This window comes from Lampetra planeri, chromosome 70 (assembly GCF_965212315.1).
Source record: "Lampetra planeri chromosome 70, kcLamPlan1.2.h2, whole genome shotgun sequence".
In the NCBI taxonomy this organism is placed as follows: domain Eukaryota; kingdom Metazoa; phylum Chordata; class Hyperoartia; order Petromyzontiformes; family Petromyzontidae; genus Lampetra; species Lampetra planeri.
Window position 1 is genome coordinate 415812 of NC_136175.1, and position 20295 is coordinate 436106.

The 20295-nt window shown below is 48.6% G+C and overlaps 2 protein-coding genes across 8 annotated transcripts in view; both read left to right on the forward strand.

Moving 5' to 3' along the window:
* The window catches only part of LOC144737489 (uncharacterized), a 71092-nt gene extending 62478 nt beyond the window's left edge, over positions 1 to 8614 (forward strand). For both annotated transcript variants that reach the window (XM_078620204.1, XM_078620205.1), the window contains exon 8: positions 4122 to 8614. In XM_078620204.1, the coding sequence (XP_078476330.1) occupies positions 4122 to 4220 (99 nt within the window). In that variant the 3' untranslated portion in view covers positions 4221 to 8614. The remainder of the gene's footprint in view (positions 1 to 4121) is intronic.
* A 5164-nt stretch (positions 8615 to 13778) lies between these two features.
* Positions 13779 to 20038, forward strand: LOC144737488 (uncharacterized). 6 transcript variants are annotated; one of them, XM_078620199.1, is made up of 4 exons: positions 13779 to 15272; positions 15510 to 15563; positions 15798 to 15885; positions 18176 to 20038. In XM_078620199.1, exon 4 carries the CDS (start codon positions 18186 to 18188, stop codon positions 19440 to 19442), a length of 1257 nt encoding a protein of 418 aa, XP_078476325.1. In that variant the 5' UTR covers positions 13779 to 15272; positions 15510 to 15563; positions 15798 to 15885; positions 18176 to 18185; the 3' UTR covers positions 19443 to 20038. The 6 variants fall into 6 exon arrangements, with proteins under 6 accessions (XP_078476325.1, XP_078476324.1, XP_078476326.1 ...); XM_078620198.1 differs by having other exon boundaries at positions 13779 to 15207; XM_078620200.1 differs by having other exon boundaries at positions 13779 to 15148.
* Positions 20039 to 20295: the final 257 nt, after the last annotated feature.

The window sequence follows — 20295 nt, forward strand, 5'->3', positions numbered from 1 at the left end:
GGAGGCGTGGGTTCGAACCCCACTTCTGACACCAAATGTAACGGGTTCCGGAGACACTTGTAGAGGTAACTTCTTTATTGCAATCCATCATTCCAACAGTCCAACACTCCAACACTCCAACTCTCCAACTCTCCAACTCTCCAACTCTCCTGATACTCTGTTACAGCCTAGGTACACAGCCTAGGTACACAGCCTAGATACTCTACTCTGGCTACGCTCTGGAACTCGCCCTCACAAGATCGTAGAGTCGGGAGTTTCAGAGTCCCACCACTGGCTCTCACAACATCCCAGGGTCCTCAGATGGCTGGTCTTGTGTCTTGGGTCTTGAGCTACGACTGGCCCTGATCGTCCAGGGAGCTCCCCTTTTATGCCTAGTCTCCAACGAGGGGTGGGGCCGTGTGCGCCCCCAGATATCCCACAGAGCACACACAGCCCCCCCCCCCCCCCCGTTGGTGGCGCCAAGCGGCTTAAGCGCCTGGGCCACCCGGGAACCCAACGCCTGGCGCCAAGAGGCTTAAGCGTCTGACCCGCCTGGGAACCCAGCGCCTGGCGCCAAGAGGCTTAAGCGCCTGGCCCGCCCAGGGTCCCAGAGCCCCCAGCAGCCCCTCCCTTCTTATGTCACTACACATATATTATAACAATCTATATATATATAAAACAATCTTAGACAACTTTAAGTGGGAACAAATTAATTTGAACTTTGGTTTTGTCTGCATTTAATAAGATAAAATTCTTCTGAAGCCAAGATCTCACCAGAGATAATGATGCAGACAATGAAGTGATTTCCCTTACACAATTGGAGCCTATGCGGACATGCATTTGCGTGTCATCAGCATCGCAGTAATATGGCAAGCCCAGATGTCATAGCAGTGTGCCTGGAGGTGCCATATAGGCATTGAATAGAGGGGAGCCAAGTACTGATCCTTGTGGAACATCTCATTGAACCAATATCATTGGAGATTTGTCACCACCAATTGTAAAATAATGTACGCGATTCTACAAATAGGAGTGAAACCACTGTAATGCATGACAAGAAATCCACACTGAGTGTTCCAATCATTCAAGAAGGACCCCATGGTCAATGATGTCAAACGCAGCACTAAGGGCTATCAGGACAATAACACTTGCTTGCTCCCTGACTGCTTGCAGCAATTAATCGTTGATCACCCTCTCAAGAGCTGTCTCAATGCTGTGTACAGCCCTGAAATCTGATTGAAAGAGGTCGGATAAGTTGTACATGGCAAGATGCTGATAGAATCGAGAGGCGAGAGCACATTCCAGGATCTTAGAGAAGGAAGTTGGGAAAAATGTTTGGTAAGCTTGTAGTCAAGACCTGGCTTTTTTAACAGTGGGGTGACTGCCGCCATTTTTTAAGTACCAGGAACTATATCAGTCTCAAAAGACTTGTTGAAAAGGCCAAGAACACAGGGTCCCAATGTGGAAAAGTTATCCCATAGCAGTCTGTAAGGGAAAGGATCCAGTGGACAACAGGTTGATCGAGAACCAACAATCAAAAAGGTAAGTTTGGCAGGTGTAATAATGGGGTTGGGGTAAATCAGATAGAAGGGGAACGGGGGGGGGGCAGATATTAATTAAAATGTTTGTCCTCATGCAGAAAATGATTGATGGTCGGAAATAAGGTTCGTGCATTATCCTTGCTCACTGCAATGCAACTGGGAACTATAGGATGCTTTAGCAATTAAAATGTTGACCAAAGAGACATGGGCCTGTTCTTTAAAAGCTGGTGATGTATGGTTACACCAGACTTCCTCCATGTACGTCAGCATGAAGAACAATAGCTTTTTATATCCTCATTAGCATTGTATCATGGAGAATGTTTCCTAGAAGAGATCCATGAGTTTGGAAAGGTACTAAACGGTCAAGCATAAGTGGCAGTGCAGAATTATATAATTGAGCAGACGCCTTGACAGGGAGATAACATTTCTAAGTGAGGGAAGAGCAGGAGAGGGCCTCCATAAGAGAAGTTGAGGTAATGGATGTAATGTTACGAAATGAAATTATGTCTCTAGTTGATGAACCAGGAGGGGAAAAGGGACATTAAAGATAACCATTGAATGATCAGAAATTCCTGGATCCCAAGAGAAGACACGATTTCTAAGGTCTGTCCACCAGAGTGAGTGGGCTTTTTAATATTCTGAGTGAAGCCAAAACTATTTAGAATGGCCAAAACATATTGAGCTGGTTGTTTAGGTGATGCATCAACATGTGGGTTGAAGTAATCAAGAATCAGAATACGCTCAATGCAAGTACACACCTTGGACAGGAACTCAGAGAATCCAGAAAAGAAAGTGAGGGTCAGCGTGGGAGGGCGGTACAACGACATTACCATTGGCTGGGCCCAACTAGGTTTCTAGACCAATGCCAGGCGCTCAAACGGCCAAAATATTGGTATTGACAGATGACTAAGGTTTTCTGATTTGGTGTGAATTAGTGCCAGACGACCACACCCCCCCCCCCCCCCCCGGTCAAATGACTGGGGCTTCTCATGAAACCTGAAGGGGTGGCCATATTAAGTAAAAAATAATAAAAAGGCCTATGCCAGGTCTTCGTCACACAAAAAGTACCAAACAATAATAATTCAAATGTATAATGCTCATTCCATCCCAGGATCCCAATGTGCAATAATGATTGCAAATTATTGCTAATGAGTTAATTCCCTGCCAACGCCTGACTGGAAAGTAAACGCACATTGAGCAGTGCTCATTCGGTAGACTTGCTTGCGGGTGCCTTTAAAGGGAATGATTGGTTGGTCACAAAGAGCAGTCATCAACTGGAGTGGCATTAGTAACGAGAGATCTAGGAATAATGGGATCAGCAAAAGAGGTCTTGTGCAGGAGTTAGGAGATTATCGTGTTACGACCCGCCCCATGATGGATGTAGGGCAATTTCCTAAGGAGACCCAATGTACTACAGGGGCCAGACAGTAAATCTATTAAACGTAAACTAAGAAACGCTCAACGCGAAAAAAAAACAATCATTATGAAAAGTCAACTGCTGCTTGGCAAGTCACAACATCGCCGTCCCACATTGGCGATGTGGTCACTCCACAAGAAAGTTGTCCTGCGATGTAGATGCGGTTGTTTGGCAAGGAAGCCTCCCGCAATGACAATGTGATTGCTCGGTGACGAATCTGTCCCGTGACGGCGATGTGTTTTGCTCGAGGAGGAAGTCCCACCATGGCGACATCGCCGCGTCAGAGCTCGTCACAGACAGCCTTTATCAGGGCTCCAGCAGGGGTAGTACAGGACATCTCAGAGCTCGTTACAAAGCAGGAAAACTCCCCCAGCCAGCGCCCGCAGCTTCTGATGCTTCGTACCTTGATCAGGTCAGGTGGAAACAACAGCAGCCCGAGGACCAGGTCAGGCCAAGGTAGAGATGGCAGCAGCCTGCAGACTGGAAGCAGACCGGATAGAGATGGCGGCAGCCCAGAGGCCCGGAACACGACAGCAGCACACAGGGAGCACGCTGGCAGCGACCAGGGACAGCCTGGTGAGCAGATGGGCGAGGCCGACAGCAGGCGGCAGGACAGAGAAGCCCAGAGTGCTGCAATCGCTTAGCCAGGCCAGACCCGCGTATATAAAATAATAAAATAACTAACAATACAAATAAAAGTTCCTAAAAATTTAAGACATTCACACAGAATGGTACGAATATTGAGAATACGAGAACAAAATGAAAGCAAACAGAGAGCTAAATGAGAGGAGATGAAAGGCAGAAGAAGGCGAAAGTTATGATAGGCAAGACGAGACACCAGCGTTTCCTGCCAACCAAGGTGTGTAACGTGATGAAGGTTACAGGCAGGAATTGTATCATAGCTTGCAAATGGGGTTGGCATCGTCCCCCCCTCCTCCTCACCTTGTGAGGGGAATTGCTGAGTTTAAAAACAGTTACTCATGAAGCTGCTATGGCTGGCATTTTTCCAATCTGGTAGATGGTGGGCGTCCAAGTAGGCCGCCATTTAAACCCACGGCAGCCTTGTCTCAACCTGCTGATGAATTTCTCCCTGCGTATCTCATTTCCCTCCACCCGTGTCTCACACCCCCCCCCCAATATCTCCGCCTGGTGTCTCATATTCCACGCGTCCGAATGTTTATCTGCAGGTACAGAGCGTTGCAAACCGTCTGGGCTTGGTCCGAATTCCACGTTTCAAGTCGGGGCTGGGCGAGTACACGCAACTCAACAAGGGACAGGCCGACTGAGAGTCCCCGCACCTCCCACTCTCTCACGCCTACTGAATACAACGCACTCACCCACTCAATCACCCACTCACTCACATTCTGACCCAACCGCTCACTCTTTCACCCACTCATTCACTCAATCATCTGCACGCTCACTCACTCATTCATCCACACACTGACTCACTCATTAATTCACTCACCAATTCACCCACCCACTCCCTCATTCACCCACCCACTCACTGATTCACCCACTCACTCACTAACCCACCCACTCACTCACTCACCCACTTACTCATTAATTAAATAACCTATTTACTCATGAATTAATTCACCTACCCACCCACTAATTAAGTCGCCCACCCACTCACCTAGCCACTCACTCACCCACCCACACTCATTCACCCACCCACACTCATTCACCCGCCCACTTAGTCATTCACCCATCCACCCATTCATCCACTCATCTACCCACTCACGCACTCATCCACCAACTCACTCAACCACCCACTCACTCAACCACCCACTCACTCAACCACGCTCCCGCTCACCCATCCAATGATTCATTCACCCATCAACTCATTCACCCACGCACCTAGCCTGGCATATGCGCTGTGGTAATGTGCGTAATTTACCCACCTACTCATACATCCACCTACCCACCCACTCATCAATCAACTCATCCACCCACTAACTCATTAATTTAATCACTCATGAATTAATTCACCCACTCATTCATTCACTCACCCACTCACCCGCCAACCCACCCACCCACCCACTCACCCATTCACCCACCCACTCACCCATTCACCCACCCATCCACTCACTCATCCACCTAATCATGCACTCATCCACCAACTCAATCAGCCACCCACTCAATCAAATAACCAAACTCCCACTCACTCATCCACTCATTCACCCATCAATTAACCCATCCATTCATTCACCAATGCACCTATCATGGCATATGCGCTCTGGTAATGTGCGTAATTTACCCACCCACTCATTCATTCATCAATCAACTCACTCACCCACTAACTCATTAATTAAATCACGCACTCACTCAAATGCATTCACCCACCCACTCATTTATTCACGCACTCACTCACCTACCCACTTACCCACTTACTCATGCACCCACCAACACAATCATTCGCCCGCCCACTTACGCATTCACCCACCAACCCATTTACCCACCAATCCACTCATTCATCCACCCACTCATGCACTTATCCACCAACTCACTCAACCAACCACTCACTCAAACAACCAAGCTCCCACTCACCCATCCACTCATTCACCCATCCACTCATTTCACAACGCATCTAGCCTGGCATATGCGCTGTGGTAATGCTCCTAATTTACCCACCCACTCACTAACCCAGCCACCCACCCACTCATTCATTAATCAATCAACTCAGTCACCCACCCACTCACTCATTAATTCAATCACCCACTCATTCATGAATTATTTCACCTATCCACTCATTCATCCACTCACTCACCCACCCACCCATACACTCATTCACCCGCCCACATACCCATTCACCCACCTATTCACCCACCCATCCATTCACTCATCCACCCACTCATGCACTCAAACAACCATGCTCCCACTCACCCATCCACTCATTCACCCATCCACTCATTCACCCACACACCTAGCCTGGCATATGCGCTGTGGTAATGTCCCTAATTTATCCACCCACTCTCTAACCCAATCACCCACTCATTCTTGCATCAATCCACTTGCTCACCCACCAACTCACTCATGAATGCATTCACCCACTCATTTAGTCACCCACCTACCCACTCACTCAATCACCTACCCACTCACTCACCATCCAATCACTTATCCACCCACTCACGCTCTCATCCACCCACTCACGCTCTCATCCACCAACTCACTCAACCACCCACTCACTCAAACAACCACGCTCCCACTCAGCCATCCACTAATTGACCTACGCACCTAGCCTGTAATATGCGCTGTGGTAATGTCCCTAATTTACCCACCCACTCACTCACCCACTCAATCACCCACCCAATCAATCATTAAATTACTCACCCCCTCCCTCATTTTCAACCCATTAACCAATCAGTCACCCTACCACTTATTCATTCACCCACTCATTCTCCGACTCACTCATTCATCCATCCACTCACTCATCCACGCACTAAACCACTCAATCATTCATCCACTCACCCACCCACTCACCCACCTATCAACCAACTCACTAATTCACCCACTCACCACTCATTCATTCACTCATCCACCCACTCATTCAACCACCCACTCACTGATTAACCAACAGACTCACTCATTTACTCACCTACTTACTCACCCATCCACCCACTAACTCACTCATCTACTCACTCACTGACTCATTCACTCACCCACTTACGCACGCACCCATCCAATCACCCACGCTCCAACTTAGCCATTCACCCACCCACTCACAATACACGGACACACGTGTGTGTTAAAACACGCACGCACCTAGCCTGCACCGCCACTTAGTCGTGAACGGGTAGAGAGATACATACTCATGTAGACATGCATAGACATACATAGAGATACACATTCACATTGATACACCTTTATAAATTTCCACATGATAAGCCACTTCGTTCAGCTATCATTTTGTGACAGGTCGCTTCTGAAAAAGAGCTATATAACTCAGATGTCCTTACCTGGTAAAAAAATAATTTGTATAGTTTACACATATATCTAAAGACACAGACAAAGATCCCTCAATACTATTAAAGCACGTTTGGGGCAAGTGCTGTTAGCAGGCAGCAGCAACGCTTTTGAAGGTAGGCACGGAACACGAGAGGGTGGGTGGCCAACACCACGTCCGGCTTGCCTTTGTCTCCCCAGTGGTGATGTTTACCAAACACCACACCAGGTACTCATTTGAGGCTGAGTTCAGTTAATTGTCACTGGTGTTGGTCGTGAGCGGGATTCGAACTCGGATCGCCGGGTTTTTCCCTGCTTCGCTACCGCTCTCCACATGCACATTAATAGACAAGCACATTCAATGACCCACTTACCAACTTGACTAGTCACCCATTTACTCCCTCGCCCAGTCACTCATTCAGCCACTCAAGCACTCATTCACATCATCAGACGATTATTCCAGAACCCACCCACTCACTCATCCACCCACTCACTCAGACCTCCACTCACTCACTCAACCACCCATCCACTCACTAATTCACCCACCCACTTACCCACTCACCCATTATTAATGCTTTGCTATTTGTATTGTCATTGTACTGTTCGCCTTTTGGTATTGATGTCTGGTATAAAACTAGTGAGACAAGGCAATAAAATAGGCTGTAGCTCTGGTGTAGGCCAATCACTACCAAGAATAATGCATACATTATATTAATTGTCAAAGTACATTTGCGTGTGTCGTGAATGCAGACTCGATGCCTTGCAATAATGGGTGTTTATTTTGTGCATGGATGTCTTACCACCTCCTGTATTATTGTGAAACGTGGACCCCCCAAATGGAGCATCTTCGCTGGTTAGAAACGTTTAGGCTGGCCTGCCTACGATCAATCCTGGGTTTAATCAGCAGGCTGGATTGTGTGAGGAGCTCACAAATCCTTGAAAGATCTGGGCAAAGTCCCATTGGTGAGCTCCTCCGGCAGGCAAGGCAGCGTTGGCTAGGTCATGGAGCCCGCATGCCCAGCCACCGCATGCCTAAACAGCTTTTGTTCGGCCGGATCGAGGGAGCTCAGCGGGCGCGGCACGGCCTAGAGAAGAGATGGAGTGATGTGGTACAGGAGGACGTGGAGCTAAGTGGACTTGCCGATGACTGGTACCAGCGGTGTCAAGATCGGCCTCTGTGGAGGAGGCTCGTGAAGGACGCTACTGGGCAGTTGGAGGCAGTCGCCCTCCAACAACAACGGAGGGCGGAGGAGCGACGCTCACAACAACGAGCGGAGCGCCGGGTGGCTAAAGTACAGCAAGTTGGCACAGTAGGGGGCACAGGTGGTGCATCAGCCAGTCACCTGAGTCATCTCAGTCAGTAGACCCGTGGCACCTGGGTCTGACCCGTAACCTCCTGCCAGCGGGCGTTCGACACTTCCCGGGGCCTCAAGGTGCACATGGCCTGGCACAAGCGTCGTGGTGACGTCACCGCTACTTAGTGGCGAATGGCGGTTGTTGTATTATTGCTGGAAATGGTACAGCCTATTCTTTTTCGTCATCTTTATAACGGCAACAAAGCATTCCATGTTATTACTACATGGTATATTAAAGCGCAATACATTCACCATAAGCAACACATTTCCCGTAGAGGCATAAACACGTGTTCAAATAAATGCAATGCAAATTAATTACAAATGATCGGCACATTTTGCTTTTTATTCACTCAGAAGTTTGGAGACAGCACGGAAGGGACGGATCAGAGGGGGACAGTCTGGAGGCGGGGGGGGGCAAAACAAATACAGATAGCCCCCGTGTAGCCTTTACCGAACTGTTGGGGCAAGATTTGAAGCTTTCGTGACTGCAAGGATTCATACTCTTAGGTTTTTTTGGTAAAGTCACGTAGGTAAAAACAAAAATAAATAATAAAAATAATAGAAATTAAATAATAAATCACGACGTTTCGGAGGCAACACAAGTCTCCGTCATCAGGTGATACAGTAAATGTAGCTGTGACGGTCCCACCTGATGACGGAGACTTGTGTTGCCTCCGAAACGTCGTGATTTATTATTTTATTTCTATTATTTCTATTATTTTTATTATTTATTTTTGTTTTTACCTACGTGACTTTACCGAAAAAACCTAAGAGTATGTTGGGGCAAGCGCTGTTAGCGAGCACCACCTATGAAGGCCGGAACGGCACAGGAAGGGTTGGGATCGTGATGTTTACACACCGCTCTGGGTACACGGTTGAGGCTGATTTGACCTAGGGGAGGCCCATGACCAGTTTAGATCACCGTCACTGGTGTTGATGGTGGCCGTGACCGGGAATCGAACTCGGGTCTCTGCCGGGTTTGTAGCGCAGTGCTGCGTGCCCTTAGTATGTGTTGTCACGTAAACATAACGTGGCCAATTCGTCACTAGTACAGCACACCGGTGTGTTGTAGAGCCACGCTACAACATTTACATTCTGAGTACGAAGTTTCGCCAGTAATTAAAACTAGCTTCATCAGGCAACAGACAGATTTGTGGCGGGTTTTAACGACACATTTATATATTTACGCGCTCTAACAAAAAAACTATTATAGATGATATTGGTTGCGAAAGCTTACATGTCAAACTCCAAATATGTAGGCGCCAGGGTCTGGATCGGGATCGAACCCGCGACCTCCTGCATATCAGGCGAGGAATATGTCATCACACCACCGTGGTGCCCCTTAAGTAAATAGATAACGTATATTACTTAAAACTGTATAATCACTTCCCAAGCTCCGGAAAGCCAGTAAAACTGTGGTGGCTGGGTTGGCCACGATCGCCACTACTTGTAGCTGGCAGTACTATCTCAGGCCAGTAGAGAGCGGAAGGGAGGCCGGATCGGCTCAACAATAATGATGCGCAGTTGGCCCTGGGCAATCCCTGGGGGGAAGCATCGGGACCAACGGTTGGGACCCCAGGCCCCCGGAAGGGGGCTGGGGGATGAGCTCATTCTCCAGGACCTTCGAGAAAATTCTGGAAGGGAGGCGTGGTCAGGGGCGGAGTGAGCCGGGACCCTGTATATAAGTCAGGGCTCTGAACGGCTCGAGTCAGTATCGTCCAGCTGAAGAGGACTGAACATCTGAAGCCCTGAAGAGAAGACCCCTATCGGCAAAGCGGAACCCCTGTCTTGGGTGAGGCTGGAGCTGTACCAGTGAAGCTCCGAGCTTATAACCAGTGAAGACGTCGGTGAAGACTCAAGCCCTGGCAGGGTAGCCGTAGGAATAGCCGCAGAGGCGAGCTAGCATATCGGGTGAAGGGGCCGTGTTATCTCTTCGTATTGTAGCTCGTTGAGTTGTTAAATTGATATAATAAAGGTGTGGCCTCTAAGTGAAAGTTCCCTCCAGTTTGTTACCCACTACAAAACAAATACAGTCCCAGATCACACTTAGGCAACAGACAGTCCCTCAATAAAATTGCATGTTACAATTTAACTTCCAATACAAATCATGTTAGCAAATGTGACTGCATCCAGCACGAATCTTCACCCGCCCACTCACCCCCCCACTCAACCTCTCCCCACTCACCCCCAAACTAACTCTTCCCCACTCACCCCTCCCAATCAGCCTTCCCACTCAAACCCCCACTAACCCCCCTACAAAGGCTCTCCCCACTCACTCTCCCACTAACACCCCCCACTCGCCCCCCCCCCCCCCACAAATCCCTACCACTAACCCCCACCACTCACCCTGCCCCCCATCACCCCCCCAATCACCCACCACTCACCCTCCCCACTTACCCCCTCATCACTCACCCTGCCCCATCACTCACCCCCCCATCACTCATCCCCCACCACTCACCATGCCCCTAATCCCCCCCCAATTCACCCCCCCCTCACTCACCACCCACTCATCCCCCACAATTCACCTTTCCCCCACACACCCACCTAACTCACCTATCCCACTCACCCCTCCACTCACCCCTACCAATCACCCAACCCACTTACCCCCCAACTAAATCTGCCAACTCACCTCCCCCTCCACTCACCCCCCCCCCCCCCCCCCCACTTACACCCCAGAGGTCGCAATCGGGTACCCCATACACGTGCCCTATCCGATACCCGGCTACCCGTACCCGGCCGGGTACGGGTACCCGTTTTCGACCCTGGTGCGGCCGGGTACGGGTACGGGTAGCCGCACGTGACTCACCCCAACCAATGAGTGAGAAGGCCGTGAGTCACTGGTGAGTAACCGTTTGTCACTCATTTCCCAACGTCTTGTCTCTTCTCACAATTCAAGTTCCTAGAATCAACCCACCCGCGCCTGCAATCGGGTACCCGTACCCTACCCGATACCCGGCTGGGTACGGGTAGCCGGGTATCGGGTAGGGTACGGGTACCCGTTTGCGACTATGGTGCGGCCGGGTACGCGTACGGGTAAGGAATCAAAACCCGTTTGCGACCTCTGTTACACCCCCACTGACTCAGCCCTCAATTAACTCTGCCGCACCCACACCTCCGACTCACCCCTCTACTCACCCCTGACCCCCGAACGAACTCTGCCCAACTCACCCCCCCTCCCACTCACCTCCCCACTCACCCCCCACCACTCACCCTGTCCCCACACATAGGCCTCAGCAAGGTAAGGTAATTGACCTTTTTTACCGGGTAAAAGGGTAAAGGTGTCGACATGCCAAGGGGTAAGGTAAAGGGTAGGGTAAAGGTAGCTCGAAAGAATTACCCGGTAGGGTAAAGGTAGCGCGGAGTATTACCCGGTAAATACGGTACCTTGTTTACCGCTAAAAGCTCCGTGGCGCAGTCCATGGCCTCCATTTAATAAGTAATATTTTTAAAAAGTTTTTAAAAACACGCTTTTATGAAATGTGCTAGTAATGGCAAAACTCCACGACTCCAGGAAGTATATGAATCCAGGAAGTGGCCCCGAAGCTTGCCATAACGTAAGGGACCGTGGCCAATTACAGCCAACGTCAGTTGACCGTTGACAATAAGATCCAAGCCGAAACATAAAATGTAAAAAAGAATGTTTAAAAATCTATTTCTTATTTTTTTTATGATAGAATACAGTATTGTCATTCGTATGAAACAAGTATACGAAGTTTGCAGTCGATACCACATTGAGAAGTAGGTTAAAATTGAGTTACAAGATTTGAGGATACAACAACGACGAGTTCAAAGATAGCGTGTAAAATTGTAATCGAGAGTATTCTATATGTATATAAAGCGCTCTACCTAGCATTTACCGTTATAAACCTTTTTCATGTGAAGTACACCAGTAATTACCCTGTAATCGGGTAATCTGTACGGGGTAAGGGTAAAGGTAGGCTCGTTGCTTTTTACCTTTTACCTTACCTGCTAAAGGGTATAAGGTAGGGTAGAGTGATTGTATTGTGGTAAGGTAAAAGGTAAGGTACTTTTACCTTACCTTGCCGAGGCCTTCCCTCTCACCCCTCCCTCTCACCCCTACTACCCCCCGCCCCACTCCCCCTGCTCCCACACCGTTACCACCCCCCACACACCTCTTCCACTCACCTTCCAACGAGCTCCCCCCAATCACGACTCTCACCCACAACCCCACTCAAACCCCACTCATCCCCCCAACTTACTCCCACTGACCCCTCCAACTCACCACCCCACGCTCCCCCTCTCCTCTCTCCTCCACTTACCCACCACCACTCACCCTGCCTCCACTAACCCAGCCCCCCTCCCGGCCTCCCCGCCACTCACCCCCCCACTCACCCACCAAGTAACTCTGCCCCACTCACCCTCCCTTCCACTCACCCCCCCTCCACTCACCCCCCCTCCACTCACCAACCCCTCCCCCCCTCCACTCACCCCCCCTACTCACCCCCCCCCCCCTACTCACTCTCCAATCACCCTCTACCCACTCACCCCCCAACTAACATGACCCCACTTAGCCTCCCCACTCACCCCCCCCCCATTCGCCTCCCCCACACTCACCATTCACCCTGCCCCCCCCACTCACCCCTCTACACTCACACCCCCCACTCACCCGTCCCCCCACCTTATACTCCCCTACCACTCACCTCCCCCACTCACCCATAACAATCACCGCCCCCACTCATCCCGTCAACTCACACCCCAACTAAATCCGCTCACACCCTACTCACTCCCCTCATTACCCTCTCCCAAATCACCCCCCCCCCCACTTACACCCCCCGCTCTCACCTCCCACGACTCACCCAACCCTCCGCCACTCACTCCCGCTGCCACTCACTCGTCACCACTTCCTGCCCCCAATCACCCCCCCCACTCACCCCTCCGACTCACCCCCTACTACTCACCCTCTCCCCACTCACCCCCTATCTAAACACGCCCACCTCCCCCGACTCACCCCCTTATTCTCCCCCCCTCACCCCTCCCCCACTCACAGCCCACCCTCCCCCCCCACTAACACCCCCCACTAAAACCCCCCACTAACACCCCCACACTCACCCCCCACTCACCCTCCCTCACACCCCCCCCCCCCACTCACCCCCCCTCACACCCCACTCACACCCCCCACACTCATACACCCACACTCACCTCCCACTCACCCCCCCCTCACACCCCACTCACACCCCCCACACTCACACCCCACCCACACCCCGCACACTCACCCCACACACTCACACCCCCACTCACACCCCCACACTCACCCCCCACTCACCCTCCCTCACACCCCCCACACTCACCCCCCCACTCACACCCCCCCCCACTCACCCCCCTCACACCCCACTCACACCCCCCACTTACACCCCACTCACACCCCCACACTCACCCCCCCCCACTCACACCCCACCCACACCCCGCACACCCCCCCCCTCACACCCCACCCACACCCAGCCACACCCCCCCACTCACACACCCACTGACCCCCCCCACTCACCCCTCCCACCCCGCCGTTTCTGGGGCACGCGACTCCCCGTGACGTCATCGGCGCGAGACGCTCCTCGCGTCGGGGCTCTGACGCTCGCTCTGACGTCTCTGCTACTACTACAGCTGCTGATGTCTCTCGTGTGAGATCACCACCACCACAGCTACTACTACTACAGCTACTACTACAGCTGCTGATGTCTCTCGTGTGAGATCACCACCACCACAGCTACTACAGCTACTACTACTACAGCTACTACTACAGCTGCTGATGTCTCTCGTGTGAGATCACCACCACCACAGCTACTACAGCTACTACTACTACAGCTACTACTACAGCTGATGATGTCTCTCGTGTGAGATCACCACCACCACAGCTACTACTGCTACTACTACTACAGCTGCTGATACTACTACTACAGCTGCTGATGTCTCTCGTGTGAGATCACCACCACCACAGCTACTACTGCTACTACTACTACAGCTACTGCTACTACTACTACTGATGTCTCTCGTGTGAGATCACCACCACCACAGCTACTACAGCTACTACTATTACAGCTGCTGATGTCTCTCGTGTGAGATCACCACCACTACTACTACAGCTGCTGATGTCTCTCGTGTGAGATCACCACCACCACAGCTACTACTATTACAGCTGCTGATGTCTCTCGTGTGAGATCACCACCACTACTACTACAGCTGCTGATGTCTCTCGTGTGAGATCACCACCACCACTACAGCTACTGCTACTACTACAGCTACTACTACTGCTACTACAGCAGCTACTACTACAGCTGCTACTACTACAGCTGCTGATGTCTCTCGTGTGAGATCACCACCACCACTACTACAGTTACTACTACTACAGCTACTACTACAGCTGCTGATGTCTCTCGTGTGAGATCACCACCACTACTACTACAGCTACTACTACAGCTACTGCTACTACAGCTGCTGATGTATCTCGTGTGAGATCACCACCACCACCACTACTACAGCTACTACTACTACAGCTACTACTACAGCTGCTGATGTCTCTTGTGTGAGATCAACACCGCTACTACAGCTACTACTACAGCTACTGCTACTGCAGCTGCTGATGTATCTCGTGTGAGATCACCACCACCACTACTACAGCTGCTGATGTATCTCGTGTAAGATCACCACCACTACTACAGCTACTGCTACTACTACAGCTACTGCTACTACAGCTACTACTACAGCTGCTGTTGTATCTTGTGTGAAATCACCACCACCACTACGACAGCTACTACTACAGCTGCTACTACTACAGCTGCTACTGCTACAGCTGCTGCTGTCTCTCATGTGAGATCACCACCACCACCACTACTACAGCTACTACTACTACAGCTACTACAGCTGATACTACAGCTACTACTACTACAGCTGCTGACGTCTCCCGTGTGAGATCATCACCACCACTACTACTACAGCTGCTACTACAGCTGCTGACGTCTCCCGTGTGAGATCACCACCACCACCACCACTACTACTACAGCTGCTACTACAGCTGCTGATGTCTCCCGTGTGAGATCACCACCACTGCTACAGCTGCTGCTGTTGTTGTTGTTTACCCAGGCGCAAAGCCTCGCCCTATGCCTTCTTTGTCTGTGCATATCAATGGAGAGAATAAATATAGCAGCTGTGTAAATCGATGTACAGGTTGTAACATTACAAGGCGGAGGGGGGCTTAGCCGTGCGGGCCCTGAGACTGCTGCCTCTCGGCTGATTTTTTTTTAAATTCTCGTTTTCGTTTGTCCTCAGGCCCCCTCTGTTTGCTGCACCTCGCCGAGGAGAGACTCCGCGCATTCCACTCTGGTCAGCCCACAACGCAAACCTCGTCCCACGGCACAATCGCGCCGGTGTCTATGTAACTTTAATTTACGTGACCGACTCCTTGTGTGTGTTTTGTTGTTCTGATCTCTCTCTTTGCCTCATTGCTTTTACGTACAGTTTGCACTGCGGATTGGTTGTGATACAACGGAATAATGAGCGGTATTTTAGAACCGCAGGAGGAGGACATCTGATGGGCTATCACGCTCTTTTTCACAGATGTCCAGTAGTGACTGAGGGGGTCCAGCAAGTTTCCATCAACAACAAACAATACAGACAACCATATGGTGCCACAATAGAGACAAAGGTAAGCGAGTCATGATAAATTAATGTAAATAAAGTAGTTTTTTTTTTTTGGGGGGGGGGGGTTAGATCGCGTAAGTATATAAATGTGTCGTTAAAACCCACCACCACCCGACACAGGCCTGGTCTTCACCTGATGACGGCTGCTTGCGTTGTGGCAGAAACGTCGTGAGAATTATTTTGTTTTATTTTATTATTTTTATTGTTTCCATTCTACATGACTTTACCGAAAGAACCAAGAAGATGAATCCCTGCACTCACGAAAGCTTTAAATCGAAATTTTGTAAGGGTTGTCACGTAAACAGAACGTGGACAATTCGTCACTAGTACAGCACACCGGTTTGTTGGAGAGCCAAGCCACAACATGTATATACGCAAATATTTACGCGATCTAACCCAAATAACAAAAAACTTACGTATGATATCGGTCGCGAAAGCCTACGTGTTAAAAAGTATACAGTACAAATTGTACGCACATAAATTCCCACCGATTTTTCCACACCAAAATGCAAGCTTGGGGCAACGGAGCAAAACTAAAAAAACTGAAACATTTACAATGTGGCGCCTACCCCACACAAGGCTGGCCTGCAGCCCTTACTGCTGCTGTTATCGTCTTTGGTGATTCTCGTGTAATTTGCCTTCATCTCATAATAAAAGTTTTTGGATTAAATCGCGTAAGTGTAAATGTGTCGAAACTCTCCACCACCCGAAACGGCCAATCAGTAACGCCAAATAGTTACTACTTCAGCCCACCGGTGTGTAAAAACGTGAATCCACAACATTTACAATCTGAGTACGACGTTTCGCTGGTAATTACATCCAGCATCTGGCAAATCGGCCCGATCTGAAATGTACTCGGATTGTATATGTTATGGATTCACTCTTCAACACACCGGTGAGCTGAAGTAGTAAGTATTTGGCGTTTTGTTTATGTTACAAATCTTTTACTGATTGGCCGTGTCGGGTGGTGGAGAGTTTCGACACATTTATACTTACGCGATCTAAAACTAAATCCTTTATTTAATTATGAATATTGGTCGCGAAGCCTATGTGTTAAACTTTTCTACGTCTGTCTGATTACTTGACCTCGGTCAGTCTTAAGACTAGTCCAGCAGTGCTCTGCCAACTTTCGCGGTAGAGGTGACGGTGTTTTGCAGTAATCCGAACCAGTTGAGTCATTTGCAAATCCAGTTTTTTCTTTTACAATGTCATGTTTGGCCAATGCCAGTTTCAGTGGATTGTTTGGTGAGGTCCCGTTGGCAGTGGTTGTACAACAAGCACATGCAAAACAACTAACATTTGTAAATAACACTGGCCTTATTTGGATAATGTATGTTGAACTTTTTTCACACCGTGCCAAAGAGCCCTGCAACTTTTTGTAGTACAGGATCAACGATTACCATGTGTTTCCCAATTACGTATTTTTAGAGTAATTAAAAAATAAATAAAGGGTAGACAAAAAGTAAGCACACAATCTTTATTTTAACGAATTACACAGGGTTATTGTCATCTTAACTGGATGTAATTACCAGCGAAACGTCGTACTCAAATTGTAAATGTTGTGGATTTACTCTCCAACACACCGGTGGGCTCAAGTAGTAACTATTTGTTATTTTGTTTACGTGACAAATCCCTTACTAATTGGCTGTATCGGGTGGTAGAGGGTTACGACACATACTCACGCGATCTAACCCACAAACCTTATGAATATTGGTCGCAAAAGCCTACGTGTTAAACTAATCACGTATTAAAACGCGTAACAAATCAGATATCTAGGGTTATTTAATTTAGTTTAACAAATGTTCAAACTGACTGCCATTAACATTCTATCGAGATATAACTGCTCAACCCGATCTATTAATGCTTTGGTATTTGCATTGTCCTGTACTGCTCACCTTTTGTGGCATTGTTCTTTGTTCTAACACTGGTGAGGCAAGGCCAGAACGAAGGCTGTAGCTCTGGTGTAGGCCAACCAGTTCCAAGGATAATGCGTACATAATTTTCAAAGCATATTTGTTTGCATGCTTTACCACAAACATGATGTGTAGGTGATGCAGACTCGATGTCTTGCAATAATGGATGTCTCTTTGGTGTTTTAACATCTTAACACCTGTATTTTTGGGTCATCCCATATATACTGGTTTTAATTCTTAATCCTTATACACATCGGTGTAGTTTGCAAGTAGTTGTTTGGGTTCAGCAGTTTAATCTATGCCACCCTTTTGTTCATCAATGAAAACAAGTTTTTACAGGTAGTAAACTTTATTTATATTGTGTTTAATATATATCTACAGAATCAATCACATGGAGCAGAGAGACTCGACACAGCCTGGAATTAAAAGGCACCAATGCGCCCTTTGTTCATACAGCACGGATCAGATGGGCAATTTGAAGAAACATCAGAGAACACATACTGGCGAGAAGCCCTTTAAGTGCACTGTGTGTGGGAAGGCATTTAAAGATGCACGATCTCTGCGTATTCACCAGAGAACACACACTGGCGAAAAGCCCTTCAAGTGCACTGTGTGTGGGAAAGCATTTACACGGTCAGGAGATCTTGACAGACATCAGAAAACACACACTGGCGAGAAGCCGTTCAAGTGCACCGTATGTGGGAATGCATTTTCACGGTCATCACATCTTGACACACATCAGAAAACACACACTCATGAAAAACCTTTCATATGCACGGTGTGTGAGAAGGCATTTAAAGATTCAAGATCTCTGCGTATTCACCAAAGAACGCACACTGGAGAGAAGCTCTTCAAGTGCACTGTTTGTGGGAAGGAATTTCCACGGTCATCACATCTTGACAGACATCAGAAAACACACACCGGCGAGAAGCCCTACAAGTGCACAGTGTGTGGGAATGCGTTTACACGGTCATCGCATCTTGAGACACATCAGAAAACACACACTGGTAAAAAGCCCTTCTTTTGCGCTGTATGTGGGAAGGGATTTTCACATGCAGGATCTTTTCATATTCACCAGAGAACACACACAGTTGAGATGCCCTTTAAGTGCACTGTGTGTGGGAAGGCTTTTACACAGTCAGAAGATTTACATATTCACCAGAGTAAACACACAGGTGAAAGGCCGTTCAAGTGCACTCTGTGTGGGAATACATTTACACGGTCATCACATCTTAACAGACATCAGAAAACACACTTCGCTGAAAAGCCCTTCAAGTGCACAGTGTGTGAGAAGTCATTTTCACGTTCATCACATCTTAACAGACATCAAAAAATGCACACAGGCGAAATGCCTTTGACGTGCAATGTGCGTGGGGATGCGTTTACAAGGTCAGAAGTCCAAAACAGTCAAGAGAAGACCCACACAGACTGGAATGGCAAATCCACAAGTGAGAGTCAAAGTGCTGCAGTGACCCCATCTCTTATTAAACAGGAACCAGAACAATATCCCCCCTTTTCAATGTGGCCAGGAGTGAAGGTGGAATGTGAAGAAGTGAAAGTAAAATGTGAAGATGAAGATTGGATTCCAGGACCTGACCTCCAGTTTGATTGCGGCAGCATGAAGCATGAGCAGAACACACACTGGTGAGAATTCATTTATACGGTCAAAATGCCGAAACAGTCATGGGCAGATCCACACGAAGGCTAGAGAAAATCTTAAGTGCAGCAATGAACCAAATGAACTAGAGGTAAATCCCCCTCCCCTTACAACGTGGTCAGGAGTGATGTGGAATGGGAAGATGAATATTTGGCTCTAGGACCCGTGGATGGAGGCAGCATGAACCAGGAGGATTCGGCCTGTGAGGGAGAGATGACCCCCAGGAGTTTGTGGATGTGGAGGTGTTGATGTGATTTACGGAAAAAAACAATAGGAGCGCCCTGGACGCGTGAAGTGGGGTCGAGGAAGATCTGTAACCAAGAACGTGACCCAGAGAAGCTCCATCGTGTTCACGTTATTCACAGGCTTCTCTCCCTACAAGAATGCATGCAACTGTAGGCGTAATCCAACCAGTGAAAGCTTTCAGTAAATATGTAATTTCAGTGTAATAATGCAATATTGTCGATTTGCAAAGAAGTAGGGTTTATTTTTCGTAATATAGAAGTATAATTTTATTGTTATGCATGACACGATTTAAATTTTCTGTTAACTGTTGAACATTACCATTAAATTGGTTGTCATATGTGGCTTTGCCTTTCTGCAATGCTCCCTCTTTTACACATTTATTTTTCAGATTTCTTTAACTTCACACACACGGTATACTCGACACAACATACACATCCACCACACGCACAAATCATACACGTAGCATACATATACAGTGCGCACACAATACAAACATTCACAACAACTGCCGTTCACCACTAAGTGGCGGTGATGTCACCAAGGCGCTTGTGCCAGTCGAAGTGAAATTTGAGGCCACGAGAAATGTTGAATGCTCTGG